The sequence below is a fragment of the Chaetodon auriga genome, chromosome 22 (genome assembly GCF_051107435.1).
Source record: "Chaetodon auriga isolate fChaAug3 chromosome 22, fChaAug3.hap1, whole genome shotgun sequence".
In the NCBI taxonomy this organism is placed as follows: domain Eukaryota; kingdom Metazoa; phylum Chordata; class Actinopteri; order Chaetodontiformes; family Chaetodontidae; genus Chaetodon; species Chaetodon auriga.
This window is the reverse complement of record NC_135095.1, coordinates 7,544,677-7,559,744: the sequence shown is the minus strand read 5'-3', so window position 1 is coordinate 7,559,744 and position 15,068 is coordinate 7,544,677. Positions and strand designations below refer to the sequence as shown.

At 42.2% G+C, this 15,068-nt stretch overlaps 1 protein-coding gene across 2 annotated transcripts in view; it reads right to left on the bottom strand.

The window, feature by feature from the left end:
* tbc1d22a (TBC1 domain family, member 22a) overlaps positions 1-15,068 on the bottom strand; it is a 103,157-nt gene that overhangs the window by 24,415 nt on the left and 63,674 nt on the right. For both annotated transcript variants that reach the window (XM_076722538.1, XM_076722537.1), the window contains exons 11-12: positions 12,668-12,743; positions 4,767-4,894 (exon numbers count right to left, since the gene is read on the bottom strand). In XM_076722538.1, the coding sequence (XP_076578653.1) occupies positions 4,767-4,894; positions 12,668-12,743 (204 nt within the window). The remainder of the gene's footprint in view (positions 1-4,766; positions 4,895-12,667; positions 12,744-15,068) is intronic.

The following is a 15,068-nucleotide window of genomic DNA, read 5'->3' as shown; positions in this document are numbered from 1 at the left end:
CCTTTCATGTTGCAATGCTCAGCTAAGTTGCAACGAATGTGGCCCATTTCCTTCGAATCCTACAGCACATGATGGCTCATGTGATGGCAGCAGCCTTCTGCCCAGCTATGTATTCCAGCTCATAATAGGGTTATCCTGTGGCGCATCCCAGCTCTCAAGGTGTGAGCACAGCAACCATGCAAAGGAAAGTCATTCTTGTATCCATGACCTCATTCTGTCGGTCATTACCCAAAGTTCATTATCATAGGTGAGGGCTGGAATGAAGAACGACTGATGAATCCAGATGCTCGCCTTCAGGCTCAGCTCCGTCTGCACCATGGCAGTCCTGTACAGCGTAGGTGGGACCAATCCGACGGTGGATCTCGGGCTCTATCCGACATGAACAAGGCAAGCAATCCTTGAACTCTTTCACTTGGGATGGTAACTTACTCCAAACCCAACAGGAGCAATCCACTACTTTCTCACTGGAGGTCACCATCTGAGGAAGCCAGCAGGACCACAACCACCAGAAAATGCAGAGAGGCATATTGAGGTGCATACACTGCACCTCAACTGCAGTGCACTCCAAGAAACTGTGATGAGGCACAATCCTGTTGTTGCCTCACACCTGCTGAGAGCACGTTTGACTTGTTGCAGAGAATATGGACACAGCTCTTACTGTGGTGATAACAGAGCCTAATGGCTCATAGCAGTGACCCCGGTAGCCTTTCCTCTCTTAGTGCCCCCCAAAAGATAATACTGGGAAGAAGGTCAGAAGTCTTCTCAGTGCCATCAAGCCCAGCGTAATGAAAGGTACTGAGGGGGAATAGTGGATGTGTGTCACAGGTTCGTCCCTGACGGTTTGTGTCCTGTGTCATAGCGATACAGGCTTTTTAAAAAATCATTTAAGTGATTTTTCCTGAACCTTAACAAAATTCTTTATTTGCATTATCATGTTTTATTTACCTCAACTACATAGGCCCAGTCTGAACCAAGTACTTTCAGCTTTTAGTGGCCATTCTGTAGCTGCAAAGCATGGACACTGCAGTACCTATACCTTTTTTTTTTTTCTTTTAATGCAATAATTTGATTCAGTTATTCATTTGTCCTTTTGGCACTATTCATAGAGTAATACATGGGCATCGTGTCAGAGCCGGTCTAGAATACTTAATATATTAGCATTTGAACCAATAAATATAATCCTTGATTCATAATTTAAATAGTTAAGCTCTCACTGTGCAAGGATTTTGTACACTGGTTTTACAACAGCATACAATATGTCCATGTTTCTCATCGGATCTCTTGTTTTAATTACAGACTTCAAGTGAAACCACCAGGCAATCAACCACAAGGCAGCCTACTATTACCACCACCCTTCAACTGACCCAAAAGTAACACAAAGATGGGATGAGGATTTCTGATCCATTGGGTATTCACTATGAAATCAGCATCATTTCAGTCTCAGGTATCGCTCTGGTATTGAGCATTATTATGCTAAACTTGATATCAAAGTAAACATTTTGCCATTTGGTATTTTGGCTTTTTTAGGTGCCTGTTGACGCAAACATGTCGTGTAATCGCAATGAACGCAATGCAAACTGAGGCTGTGGCTTTAACCCGTCTATGCGTCTGCCTGCTGTTCTGACGTCAAGGTACGAATTATGTTCAGGAAATGAGACGTGAATTGTAACTAAATGTCAGGACAAGGTATTATTTTCCGCGATGGTGCAAATCCATTCTGAAGGCAGTACTTTCTGTTTCCTTTATGATTTCCTTCTTTCAGTGGGATGATGATCTGACACTGAGCTCTGAAGAGAAAATGCATGATGAAAAACAACTGCTTGTTACTATGGAGATCACGCAGACATCACATACAATAGAGATGATTATATAGTAGAGCTGGGTCAGGTATTGAGGCTTGTATGTCTTAACAACCAAAAAGCTTGCGCTCAATTATGTGTTCATTTACTTTTCCAGGAAAATCAAGAGGACTGTAAAGGTCACCCAAAGGTTCCAGTGCAATTCACTTCCTGAATGACCAGGCTTATATAAGAAAACATAATGTAAAACTTCATTTTCTAAACAACTTTAAGTGATGTCAGATAACCAGCTCATGTGTCAAGAGGCCCTGCTATCCACCACTCCACTCTCTGAAATGTAAATACACCTGCAAGACTTTTCTATCAAGCTCTGCACCAGCTGCCAGCTGGCTGCACTTCAGTCAAAATGCACAAGAAAAAAAACCTCCTAAACAGAAGAGCACTGGAGTTTGTTGTCATTATTTAAGATAAATCCTTCGCTAGAATAAAATGCAGAAGCTATCAGTAGTTATAAAGGATGGCTGACCAGGAAGAGGGTTCATGAAAACACAGCGCCGCTGTTGGGTCAACCGTGCTGTTTTTTCATAGAAAAATGGGTTGCTTTGGCTTCCTAATCACCGCCTGCCACATAAGTCATTCAAGTAGAGAGACTGTACTTAAACTGGAGGACTTGGGAGTGTTCAGGACTACTTTTTTTTTTTTCTTTTTCTCCCCAGGAGTACTGCACTGTAGCTGACCCAGCAGTTTTATGGCATCGAGAACAAAGAAAGCGGAGAGAATCTTTGCTGGCAGGGATCAATTACTGTAGTAGGATTATAGTAATATCAATCCTTGGAATGAACTGTGATGCTGGAAAGTTTAAAATAGTGAGTGCTCATGTAATAGTTTACAAATTTAGCAATTCATGTAAAAATAACATCACAAAGGTTCAATGTTTCATGAGATGACAAGAAAAATGGTATTTTTCCATTATATTACAGCAGTATTCATTCCATGCTGCAAACCCTGCCACACCTCGAGCTTTCACTAAAGCAAAACATTATTTCAAATTAGTGGAATACATTTTTTTACAAGCCAGCAACGGATCTCTATCAGTGATCAAGGTTTCGGTGGACAAACTTACCCTGACGCACACAAAAAAACATGGCCCTCGTGTTTTAAGTGAAATAACGCAGGAGAGGAAGAACATCTTCCTTGCTGTTACCTGGCTTTTACCTGTCAGCTGCACTCTCACTCATGCTGCCTACAGTTCAGTCCATTCATAAAGATTTAGACAAGATTCATTTGGTATTTATTCATCCAAGCTATGGTTTGGTGAAGGCTGTGGACGAAGCACTTCAGCTATAAACTATGATGTGACTTTTATTACAATTTTTTAGCTTTTATGTCCTTGCAGTACTCTATTTTCTTGCTCTTGCCTATCTTTACTTGACACTGTCACATCTTTCGCTCTCTATCCCCTCTCATCTTTTTTTTTCAACACTTTCCACTTTGCAACCAATAGTCACATACTGTATAAGTACTGTTAACGGACAAAATTTCACTTGATTTTCACTTGGCTGAATTCATGTAATAAAATACTACATTATACCTTTCACATAATGACTTCAGAGTTGTGGCAATGACAGACTTTTTAGCTCAGCCAACATGATCAACAATGAGCCAACAGGTAAATTTGACAAGGAACATCTACATTTCATGCAGTCCCATTTTGACGAGACATAAAGAGAATACTTAGAGTTTAAAATGAGACATAAACGCTGACTGATGCAGAACAGGCAGCAGAGAGAACAACGGGGGCAGCCGCTGTTGCTGGGATGACAGCAGAATAGGTACATAAATAGATAAAATAGTATGGTTTGTGAGACCAACGACCACAGCTGGAAGCGCCATCAATGAACTCTCCATCTTCATGCTCCTTCTCTCCACTTTCCTCATCTAATCAAACACTGCGATCCCATGTATTACACCCTTAACCTCTGCATCAACTGGAAAATCCATTATATGTACTCAGCTCAAGCCCTGGACTATCCACACATGTTCTGGCAAATACACACACACACACACACACACACACACACACCTCACTGATTCAATAGCAGACATAAGGTGATATTGACAACTCCAACTGAGGTTAACAATCTGGGGTAACTGTAGGCGCCGCCTATTAAGCTGTGTGTAAATGTGAAACGGCAGCAGTATGAACAGGTCCAGATGTGTTTGAATGGGATTAAGATCCTGCTCACTCTCGCTCTCTCTCTCACATTTACACACCCAGGTCAACGCAGTAATAGGCTTTACTTTTACACTTGCACACAAAAGAGCAGAGCAGCCATTAAATTAAAATTAAACCATAAGTTAAATGGCTAAAAACTTTTGTTTCACGTGTGAATTGGCGACTGACATCTTTGTTTCATTACTGAATCAACTAATCCTTTCCAATCCCTCGTCTGCAAATCTCCAGGAATGTTTTTTAATTCATTCATCCTTTAAACCTTCCTTGCATCCTTTTTGTCTATTCCTTGAGCTACTACTACTACTACTTTTTCCATACGTGTTGTGCTAACAGTGAACAAATTAACTCATCCTGCTGCACTAACAATGAAAGTGTAAATTTGTCAGTTGCATGGCTGTGTGATGGGGCCAAGCAGCATAGTTAGGCTGTATTATAAGCTCTGTATAATTAAGACTATCATAGGGAATGCTGCCATGCTTAAACACCTTTGTAAAAAAAAAAAATAATAAAAATAACTGTATTATGTTGCATCATGGCACTTGGGTTGGCAGGAATGTAATGGTAGGAATTACAAAAGCACCACTCTCGAGGCAATCATAGATGTCATTATCAGAGAATATCCCCGTTTGTGAGATCCCATGCAGCGCCAGATAGACAGAAATGGACAGATAACAAAAAAAACAATAACAGCAGTGTGTGTGTGTGTGTGTGGGGGGGGGGGTTGTGTGTACCTGGTAGGTGTCCCACAGTCTAATCGTGCAGCGTAGTGGCAGCTCCCTCATCAGGAGGTTGTTCATCCAGCGGAAGGCAAACTGCAGGTACTCCACCTCGTACTGCTGCATGTGGCGGTGCACAGACTCTGTCAGAAATAATAATAATATTCACATTTAATTAAAAAAAAAAAAAAACAAAACACCTTAGAGATGTCAATTCAGAGATACCAGAATTATGGGACGACAGCTACACACCGAACTGAGATGAGAAAAAGAGCGTATTCATTGTTAAATGAGGCTCCAAACAATTGCATGTCAGTCTGATGAGGAACGGAGTGCGCGCGCTGTAGGTCAATAGCATCCAGAGGCGACGACAGAGGGCATGTTTATGTACATATAGGGTGTGTGTTTATTATTTCTCTGACATTACTGCTTCCAGGAGGAGCTGATTAAAACTGTATTTTGGTCCATTTCTGTCATGCAAGGTCAGTGAAAACCTCTTCAAGCTCCTGCGAGGTTGCAACGATTGTGACAATTTATCTTCTTTGTCGAGGGGATGAAGGGCGATTTTAATATATTGTATAATATTTAAAATGCGTCTCTTCAGTTTTTCTGAAAGCATTCCCTGTCTGAGCTTTGAGCTCTGTGTAACAATAGTCCCACAGTTCCCTGGCAGTTACCTCAGAGGAGAACGGCAAATATTTGCTAACCCACCTCTGGAACATCAATCATGCCCCAGTGGGCCTTTACTGTAATTCTCTGTTCAGTTTATTTTGGCTGCCATCGCTGAATTTCAGGCAGAGTAGGGTTTATAAACAAGTCATATTGACTCAAAAATGTACTGGATTGGTTTACTGGACTGAGAATTAGTAACCAGGCATCACTGTGACATTAGAGGCAGGATGAGGAGACGAGACAAATGCAGTTCCTGTGCCTCTAATTGAAAGTTTAGGGTTTGCAATAATGTCAATTTCTACATTAAATTTTAATTATTACCTTCCAGAAATCCAATGAAACGAGCAGAACTAACAATGCATTCGTTCAACTGTCAATACGATACAACTTTTAGGGTTGTACGATGATACTTTTTCTCTCAGTGGAGTCTGGTTTCTTTGGCGAGAGCGACATAACGGCCGGTTGTGGTTAAACAAAGCAGATCTTACTCTTTAACTAAAAGGTCGATCTCTGCGGGGGTCCTTTTCATTATGTTGTCTGACACTTAGGATAACACTCTGAGCCTGTCAGCAGACGCAGGCTTTGGCTTCACAGTCAATACTTTCAGTTATTCATTGCAGTTTTTGGTCTTCTCATGGGGTTTTTGTTGCTGGTAAGAAAAACGCAGTTTATCACCAGACTTATTGTTGAAGGTAGATATGATGGATTCTTCTGCGCACATTAATTCAACTTTTCTGGGATCAATAACAGCTGAGAATACACCAAGAAACAGCTGAATACAATCATCAGTCAAGACAGCAGTTTCCACTCCGTTTGTTTTGTTCGGCTCCGCTCTCCAAACACAAACATCAGCTGGCTATTAGATGTCCACATCTGTCTCCTTTAACTCGGAAAATGCTTTGGTGTTCTCCTCCTATAATTGGTTCAGATTGTGTTCTCACTTCCAACAAACTCCACAGAGAGAGGGAGGACCGCACGCCGCATCGGGCCGTCTCGCTGCGGCGTCAACGTGGAGATCAAGCGTCAGCGTCGGTGTCGGTGTCATGGTATGGCAGGCTGGCATGAACACCGGCTGAGAAGAATGGATGAGAAGCAGCAATGACAGCTGGGAATTTGCTGCATATGGGGCTGTGACACAGAGAGTGGCTGCCTTTGTTCCTTTCTCTGTTCTTGATAAATGTTTGTTTTATGCTTCTTTACATAACAAAAGATGAAGAATACCACTCGGTATTCAGTGACTCCCTCTTTCATAGTCATCAAACCCATGACACTCATTCTCTCCCTCTCTCTCTCTCTCACACACACACACACACACACAGACACACACACACGCAGGCGCACACACACGTTTCATAATAGAGCTGTAATTAAAGAGCTGTCAGAGAATCTATGAGAAAAGCCAGTTAGGGAGGAACTATAGCATCCTGCTCTCTCACACTCTGTGCTCTTAATCAAAGCCGACTGACAAGCGCACACGCACACACACACACACACACACACACACACACACACACACACACACACACACACACACAAATCCAGCTTCAATAAAGCTTTAATTGGTGAAACGTTGCTTAAAATATTTCAAGCCAAGAACACACACATTATTACTCTCAAACACACAGGCTTGAATGACACCTGTCTTCCAGCGCTCGCACACGCATGTGTAACAATTATGCACACACACCACCGCATGAGCAGGGCGCGAAGTAAACACAAAGCGATTATTTCACACTCCTCTCTGCAGTTTAATTATCACATGCTGCTGTAAAAGCATAAACAAGGCAAGCTCATTAACGGCGAATGCATCATGGTGACAGATCTTAGCTAGCTGCCAAACAGAGAGGGAGAGAGTGGAACAACTTTAGACAATGTTAAATTACACTAATGAACTTGCTCTGCCTAATATTAGCAACTTCACCAAACACAGACAGGAAGAGGCGCGCGGTGGGGGAGTGGTGGAAGGGAGAGTCATTTTTCATGAGGAGCTTTCAGGGGTGGGAGAGGGAACGTAAAAATTAGAAAATAAAAAAAAAGAACGACTGGGAGAAACTGCACTGCTGAAACTTATGACTTTTAACCGCGGGCTGCTGTCCAGCTGGCACAGTGCTCGGCATGCTGGGTAGCGTAGTCACAGGGGCTGAGGGAGGGTGAGGATGACACCTCGCATCGACACTGATTGACGGATGAGTCTTGTCTTCCTTCCTACTGCTGGTTAAAGTTTAGGACGGAGGCCACGATGCCAGCTAGTTCGCTCTCCACAATGGGCTGTAGCACATGGCTGGTGGAGTGCAGGTGGACAGCAGGAAGGTCAGAGGTCGTACAGTGACTAGTGAGCGACTCCCAGGATTCTGCTGACGAGACCAATTCTGCCTGACTTCATGCTCTCCTTGCTACAAAACGTAATTACAGTTACACTTGCTTTTCCCTTTTCCTCTCTCCTACTGGCTGGTTGTTTTTTTTTCTTTCATCATTTCACTTTGGCTCAGTCTATTCTGACAGAGCCGCTTTTTTTTATATACAGTACATATATAGTCTGTACTCATCTCACTGTAACCTTTCCCGTTTCTCTTTCATTTCAGTCTTGCCAGCTTTAGCACAGATTTAAAGAAATACAACTGTGGATACAAAGCAAGCAACTTGTTTGTTCACTCGTGCTTTTCTGAAAGCAATGTGTTTCACACTAAGTCAGCCACCACAGTATGTACACGCAATACAGGTCTCCAGTCTTTTTCTTGGGATATAATTGGTTGCTTTCAAATCCTCGCCCCCATTAGTTACTGTTGCTATGCCTGTCAAGCTTTCTATTTTTGTTTAGCATGCGTGCAGTTCTCAGAAATGATCAAAAGAGTTGGTCCTTGACGTCAGATAGACGTAGACGAAAGCAGGCTTCTCATTTGTAGCCATGGACTGTTAATTTTGCCAGCGACTGTCACCAGCCACGAACAGATTTGATCAACTGTAGCATGAAACTTCGTACATTACTAAAAGACTGCAGCTAAAGTTGCAGATCCCGGGTAAAAAGTACCCCGTTTGGCGGCCTCTAACCCCACAAACTAATACAAACTAGCTAGTTAAAGATATACAAACTCTTTGTGAGAAACACCTGGTTACCTGCAGGTAATCAACCAGTTAGCCATAAATGCTAATGACTGTGACTTAAGTTATAGCAGATAACCATACTGTTTAATTCTTTCCTTACAATTTTACTTTCCTGTTTTTAGGTTTTGGATGGGCTGAAAATAAAGGACACCATCCTGCAAATTAATATAATAAACACATAAAAAAAAAATCCATGTAAACTTAAAAATTCCATCCTATTTTTTAAGATGCACGGCAGCCCAGAGTAAGTCAAACCACCACACGCTGACAGGATTGTAAAATAAGAGAGAAATAAAGGGAGAGCGGTGAATGAGAGCAGTATTGCAGTGACATCATTTTCAGATTTTCCTGAATATTTGGTGAAAAATATTTGAAAAAACAGACTATAATGTACGACACCTGTGAATTCTAAACGAATGCATGTAAAATTCTTGAAAACATGCAACACACACAGTATGTTAAGTGTGTAGAATTGCTGCGGGCAGAGAGAGCAGAGCGGATGAACATTGTAGAGGTGATGTTTGGAGGTTATGGCAGACTGCGTGGGACGGCAGGGGAAGCCGGCGTCATCGACCTCTGGCCAGGTTAAAAGACACCAGAGTGAACCTGAACATGAACCTGAACACCTTTTGCAAAAAGGCAGAATTTCAAAAGAAAAAATGTGCTTCTTTTAGTGTAAATACATGTGCAACTGACAAAAAAAAAATCAAAGTATTAAACAAATACAACTTTAAGAGACTAAATATCATGCAAAGTAAATGTATAGTTATATCAAAAATTGCCAGTACAGAAAGGCAAATTATCTTACTTTCCCCCCAAACCCATAACAACACACTGCAGCTTTTTTCTGCCTTTCATTATGCAATACAGTCTCACAATCCAGCTGCCAGCCTTTTCACACGATTCAAGCTCCGAGAGCATGCTGTCAGTACGACCGCTCATTTGCATAAGTAAATTCACCTTTGGGAAATTTGCATGTTGATGTACTTGTGCTAATGCACATGCATGCAACAAATACACAAAAAGAGATAAGGGAGGGATAAGGAGATCAGAGGAACATTACAGGCATGGTGACAAAGTGGCTTGTCTTTTGAGGAGGTACACGTGCTAGCAAGGCTAATGAGAGCTAGCATCACTTAATACAAGTAGGATAATTACAGAGAGGGGGAGTCTGAGGGAGGGGCAGGCAGAGAGTGAAACAAAGACACTCCATCGCACCCACTGTTTTGAACTAAAAGAATCAAAGTAAAAGAAATAAAAAGCTTTGATTTGTATGATTTCCTTACGTCAAGACTGAATTCAATTCACAGGAACCAAATCAAACATTCAAAGAACACCTGCCGAAAATGTTTGATCATAAATCTTTTGTTGAAAAGAAAATATTTCTAGATTTGTCATAGTGGGAAACTCGACTGAGGACGAATGCTGATTTAAGAAGTGCCCTGCTCGACACTTGGTTATTCAATGCCGCTGATGGTGGTTAATTCTACTGGATCTATCCGCTGCCTTTGACCAGCAGTCATTTAAATACGTGAAGGGCTTGATTCAGTGCATTCATGCCCATGCAGTGACGCAGCAGCTCCGATCAAAATTAAGGAAATACACTGTAAAACTGTCAAAAAAACATTATACATTTTCTGGCTTCCCAACAACTTAATTTCTAAAATCAAAATATGCCTTTCAAAGGGTTTTTCAACACAAGTTAGGTTATAGGCACAGAAAATGGGGAGGCGGAGGAGGAGGAGGAGGAGGACTGTTCTGAGACTTGGTGGCACAAATCCAGACTTTTTTTTCCCCCTTTTTCTCCCCCACTGTGCTAAAAGATGTAGCAGGTAATGGATGGTGGGGATGTGGCCATAAAAACCCTGAACATTATCTTTCCTTCCCTCTCTGTTATTGCATGGATATGTGTGTTTTCCCTCTGTCTGACTGATATATACTGTGGGAAGAGTTAGATGCAGTCACTTTAAAGAAGAGAATGTGACAGAATGTGGTGCAAGAAACACAGATCAGCAATGTCCTGATGAAGCACTGAGCTCAGGTCAAAAACATCCCAAACTCTCTCCTTCCTTCGTCCCTCCTCTCATTGTCTTCACAAATGCTCCATCATCTACTAATGTCTCTGCATCGGATACCAGAGTCCCCATAGCAACAGCTTAAATATTTTCTTTTCCTTTTTTAGGATTGTTAGCAGAGCTCGCTCCGATGGAGAATAATAAATTTGTTCATTTTGCAACAGGTTTTGTCCAAAGATCTAAAATTAATGAGCCGCAAGATTAAGTACTTTCAGTGCTGGTAATATAATGGATTGGTAATCTCAAAAGAAACATTAACACGCAGAGAAAAACAATGAAGAACCAATAAAAACCCTAATAAAATCTGATTCCACAACTTTGGATTTTTCCATCCGGAGTGAAATCTCAGCATAGAAAACAAAGGTAAATCTGCACCAGTCGCCGAAGCATTTGCGAGCAGACAGGACCGCGCCCTTTATCAAACTCCACAGCACTCTGGATAACCCCGCATCTGATAAGGCCTGATAGGTAATTTTGGAAGAGATGATGAGCGGCCATTGTTCCCAAAACAGATGCTGTGTCGAGGGGCGAAAAACAATCCTGTAACACGAGATAAAAGCAATCTGTGATCTCATTAGAGGGGGTAATGTCAAGCTAGCGAGGTATAAAATGGCTCTGCCCCAACAGTGATGACAGGGCACTTATGGAATCAGATACAGTAAAAATGTCGAGTCATTTTTAACGTATCTGCTGGGGTGTGGCAGAGCTTCGGAGAAGTGGGAAGACTTTCTTTTTTTTTTTTTTTTTTTTTTCAAAACAGAGAAAAGACACACACACACACACACACACACACACACACACACACATAATTTGACTGACACATACACTCCAATCCATACAATCTTACAAATACAGGTACACACACTTCGTCCTTCGTATCGGCAAGTCTACAACCTCGCAATCACACATGCAAACAGGCAGGCCTGCATATGCACGCTAACTTTATCTGACATTCACACACACACACACACGCAGACACACGTACGCGCTCTCTCTCCACACATTTGAATGCAGCGGGTGAGTCCTCCCCTCCCTCTGGCTGACAGAGCGGGTGACAGGAGAGTCGGACAGCACCAAGGTTAGCCTAGAACATGACCACTGTACAAAGGCTCGCTTTGATAAGACCTTGTTTAGCACAATGCATGCTGGGCCACGATGAATGACGCACACGTTTTAAGAGGAAAGAGGAAGTTTGGATGGAAAAGTATTCAAATTGTATTTACACATTTACAAAATGAAAAACAGAAGGGGGGATACAGAAGACATGGCAGCGCTGCTAATTAACACTAAGGTGCGAGTGTGTGTGAAATGTCACCGAGTGTTTGAGTGCACTCGCTGTGCACACATTAACTTCCAGCCCTCAGCAGGCCATTGTTTTGCGCTAATAATCACTGCTACATACACATTTCCTCGACAGCCGGGTGAAATAAAAATTAGCGAGGCACGATGGTGGTGTCGTGTAATTACAAGCCAGTGCAAAGGTGCGAAACCAAATATTACTTCCTGGGCTGAAAAAGTCCTAAAACAAGAATTCAAACTATCATAAAAGTGGAAGTGTTGAGAAACATGCAAGTCAAAGGAAAGGAACAAAATCCTCATTAAGGCAGTTTTTGAAGACTTTTTTTCCTCCATTATCAGTTCTTTTATTCCTGTTGTGTTGTGTCATCTGATCATCGCACCCCTTCCTCCTCTCTCCTACATGCACATATTTAGGAGCTACACAAGCCTCATAGGTAAGAACAACATTTCAACTGATCCGTGCAAAAAAACGTAAACTGCATTCAAAGATTTTTGTTAATTTTTTCTTAAAGAAATATCTATGAATGAAGCCCATCGCCATGCATGCCCTGCAGAGGATGGTGATTTTGAGTGTTTTTGTGTGTTTGCATGAATGTGCTGGTTGGTGTGTGAGAGGGAAGATGTCAAAAAGAAATTTCAAAAAAGGTGGAGAAGGGAAGAGAAGACAAGAAGAAGTAAATGGAAATCAAGTCAAAATGGCAGAGCTGTGAGCAGAAATGGATGGACGGATGGATGGATGGATGGATGGATGCAAGGCAGATAACTCACCATCAATCCTGCTGACCAGCTCCTCCAGGGCCTTGACTTTCCTCTGGATGCCTGGCTGAGCAAATGTGTAGTTGTCCTGCGGAGAAAAAAAATCAAACAGAGTCAATATGGGCCGAGGCTCCGTTTGCGATTATGAAGAAACTTCGAATAGTTGGTCTGTTACAGGTCGTTTTTAATAAATATGTAAAGGAATATGGAATATGTGAAGCATTTTGCTGACTCCCAAGGTGAAGGAGGAGAGAAACAGGCTTCAAACGCTAAGGGTAAATCAGTAAAATCAACAACAACAAGAAGTGCGGATGACAGGCTCGTAAGCGGATCCTGTGAACCTTGAACCACATAACGAAAAGTGCAAGGAAAAGCGATAAACAGAGCAAAGGAGATCCAGCAGATACTTTTATCACAGGAATATTTGTCAGATTTCTCTGTAATCTCTTTGACAAGCTGTGAAATTGATCCCTTGTTGAGCGAACTAACGTGATTTGTTTCACATTGACGTTTTGCAGCCATTTGGCCTGAGAGTCACACTCAAAGGCTTTGAGATTTCACATTTTCACTTTGAGGATTCATTTTCAGAAAAGTGCTGTGGCCCCTTACAGATTTGATGCGTTTGCCAGGGCCCATTTCACACCTCACACAAAGCCTTTGCCACTTTTAAAAACAGTAAATAGAGAAAATAGGCCGCCCAACTAACACTGGCATGCCAAAACATGTGCAGCTGTGGCCTCGAAGACAAAGTAGAGGGCTGACTGTGAACGCGGCCAAGAACAGAACAGGTGAGCCGTGAATGGGTCCTGGCCTCATATTTGGTGTGAAGTGGTGGAACGCTAAAATATTCCTAAGGGCCGACGGCTGAGGTTTCATTTCACAATAGTCCCCTTCGAGCAGTCACCGCTCCTCAGCTCCACCGGTTAATGGCGTCTGCTTAACGGAGCCTGCAAATTAGAGTGATGTTTAGGAGGCGTAGGTAGACGGACACCGGGCCTGTAAGGTTTAAATGGTCACCTCAATTTAAACTTGCTGCACTGCATGCAAAAAAAAAAAAAGAAATTAAAGAAATAAAATCTGTGCTCGATTTCAAAGAGATGACAGGGCTTGTTTTTCTTATCACTGGGACTCCTGTTGATTTTAAAGCACCCAGCTAATGTGTTATGCTCAATTGCTGCGCAGCTTTTTTTTTTTTATGTTTTTTGATATGGGGTGATTTTTGTGCAATTAGCTTTTGATGAGACACGGAAAGTTCAGTTATAGGAATACTTTTTTCCTCTTTTTTTTTTGCTCCTTTTCAGTCAACCAGCCAGTGAAAAAGTCACAGCACTCCTGTTTGGAGACACGTAGCATTAAACAGCACCTACGCTGAAGCACTGTGTGAAAACAGAGGTGCATCCCACTCATGCTCGCCAGTTAACCCTGACCCAAAGGTTTTTCTTCTCTCTGATCCTTTTCGGTGATGAAAGATGTATAATTCATGGCCTGCAGTGTTTATTTTGTGTGATATTACGGGTTGGAAGTTCCAAGTTATGAAACCCAAAGACGAAATACATCAAGTTATTTTCACAAATGCAATAAATATTAGCTGGCATTACGCAAACTCCACGGCATATTTTTAGATTTTAATATATGACTGAGAGTGTATAATGACGAGGTTTGAGTTTTTTTGGGATATGAAGACAATAACCTGAATATGATCACAGGGGTGGGCAGTGCTGGTTGGTTGAACTTGCAGAATACAATACAAGGGAGAACGGCACATAAGCATTTTGGGTGTGTGTGTGTTCACCCAAACACAGACACACACACACACACACACACACAGACACACACACACACACACACACACACACACACACACACACACACACACACACACACACACACACAAGCCGAGTATTACGTTTCCTTGAGGGGTCATTTCAGTGTGGCTGGAGAACAGCTGATGTTGCAAAGTATCCAACAGATGGAGAGAGACGGAGAGAGAAAATGAGAAGGAGAAAGAGAGGAGAGAGAAAGAAAAAGAGGAGGGGTGGGGGTGCGGGGGGTGGAGGGGTGGAGGGAGAAGTCATTTAGCAATAAACAGCTCCAGTTGTCCTTCAGGCTCAGCAGAACCAAGGCGTGTGTGTCCTCCTGAGTCCATCAGACGCTGGCAGGGGAGAGACCGCATTCTCTCCATTCCTCCATCCTCAGCGTCTCACACCTCTTTCATCCCTCCATAGCTTCTAAACGTGTCATTACTTCTTCTTCCGACTCCTTCTCATTTGACACCTTCATCTCTCACAATTAATTGGTTCGTGTTTTCTGTTTGATCCCTTTCCTTGCTGATCTGCGGGGCCCATCGCGAGGGGAAAGAAATTCTGATTTGTGCACGGGATTTAATGATTTGTGCTCTCAAATAAATATTTTG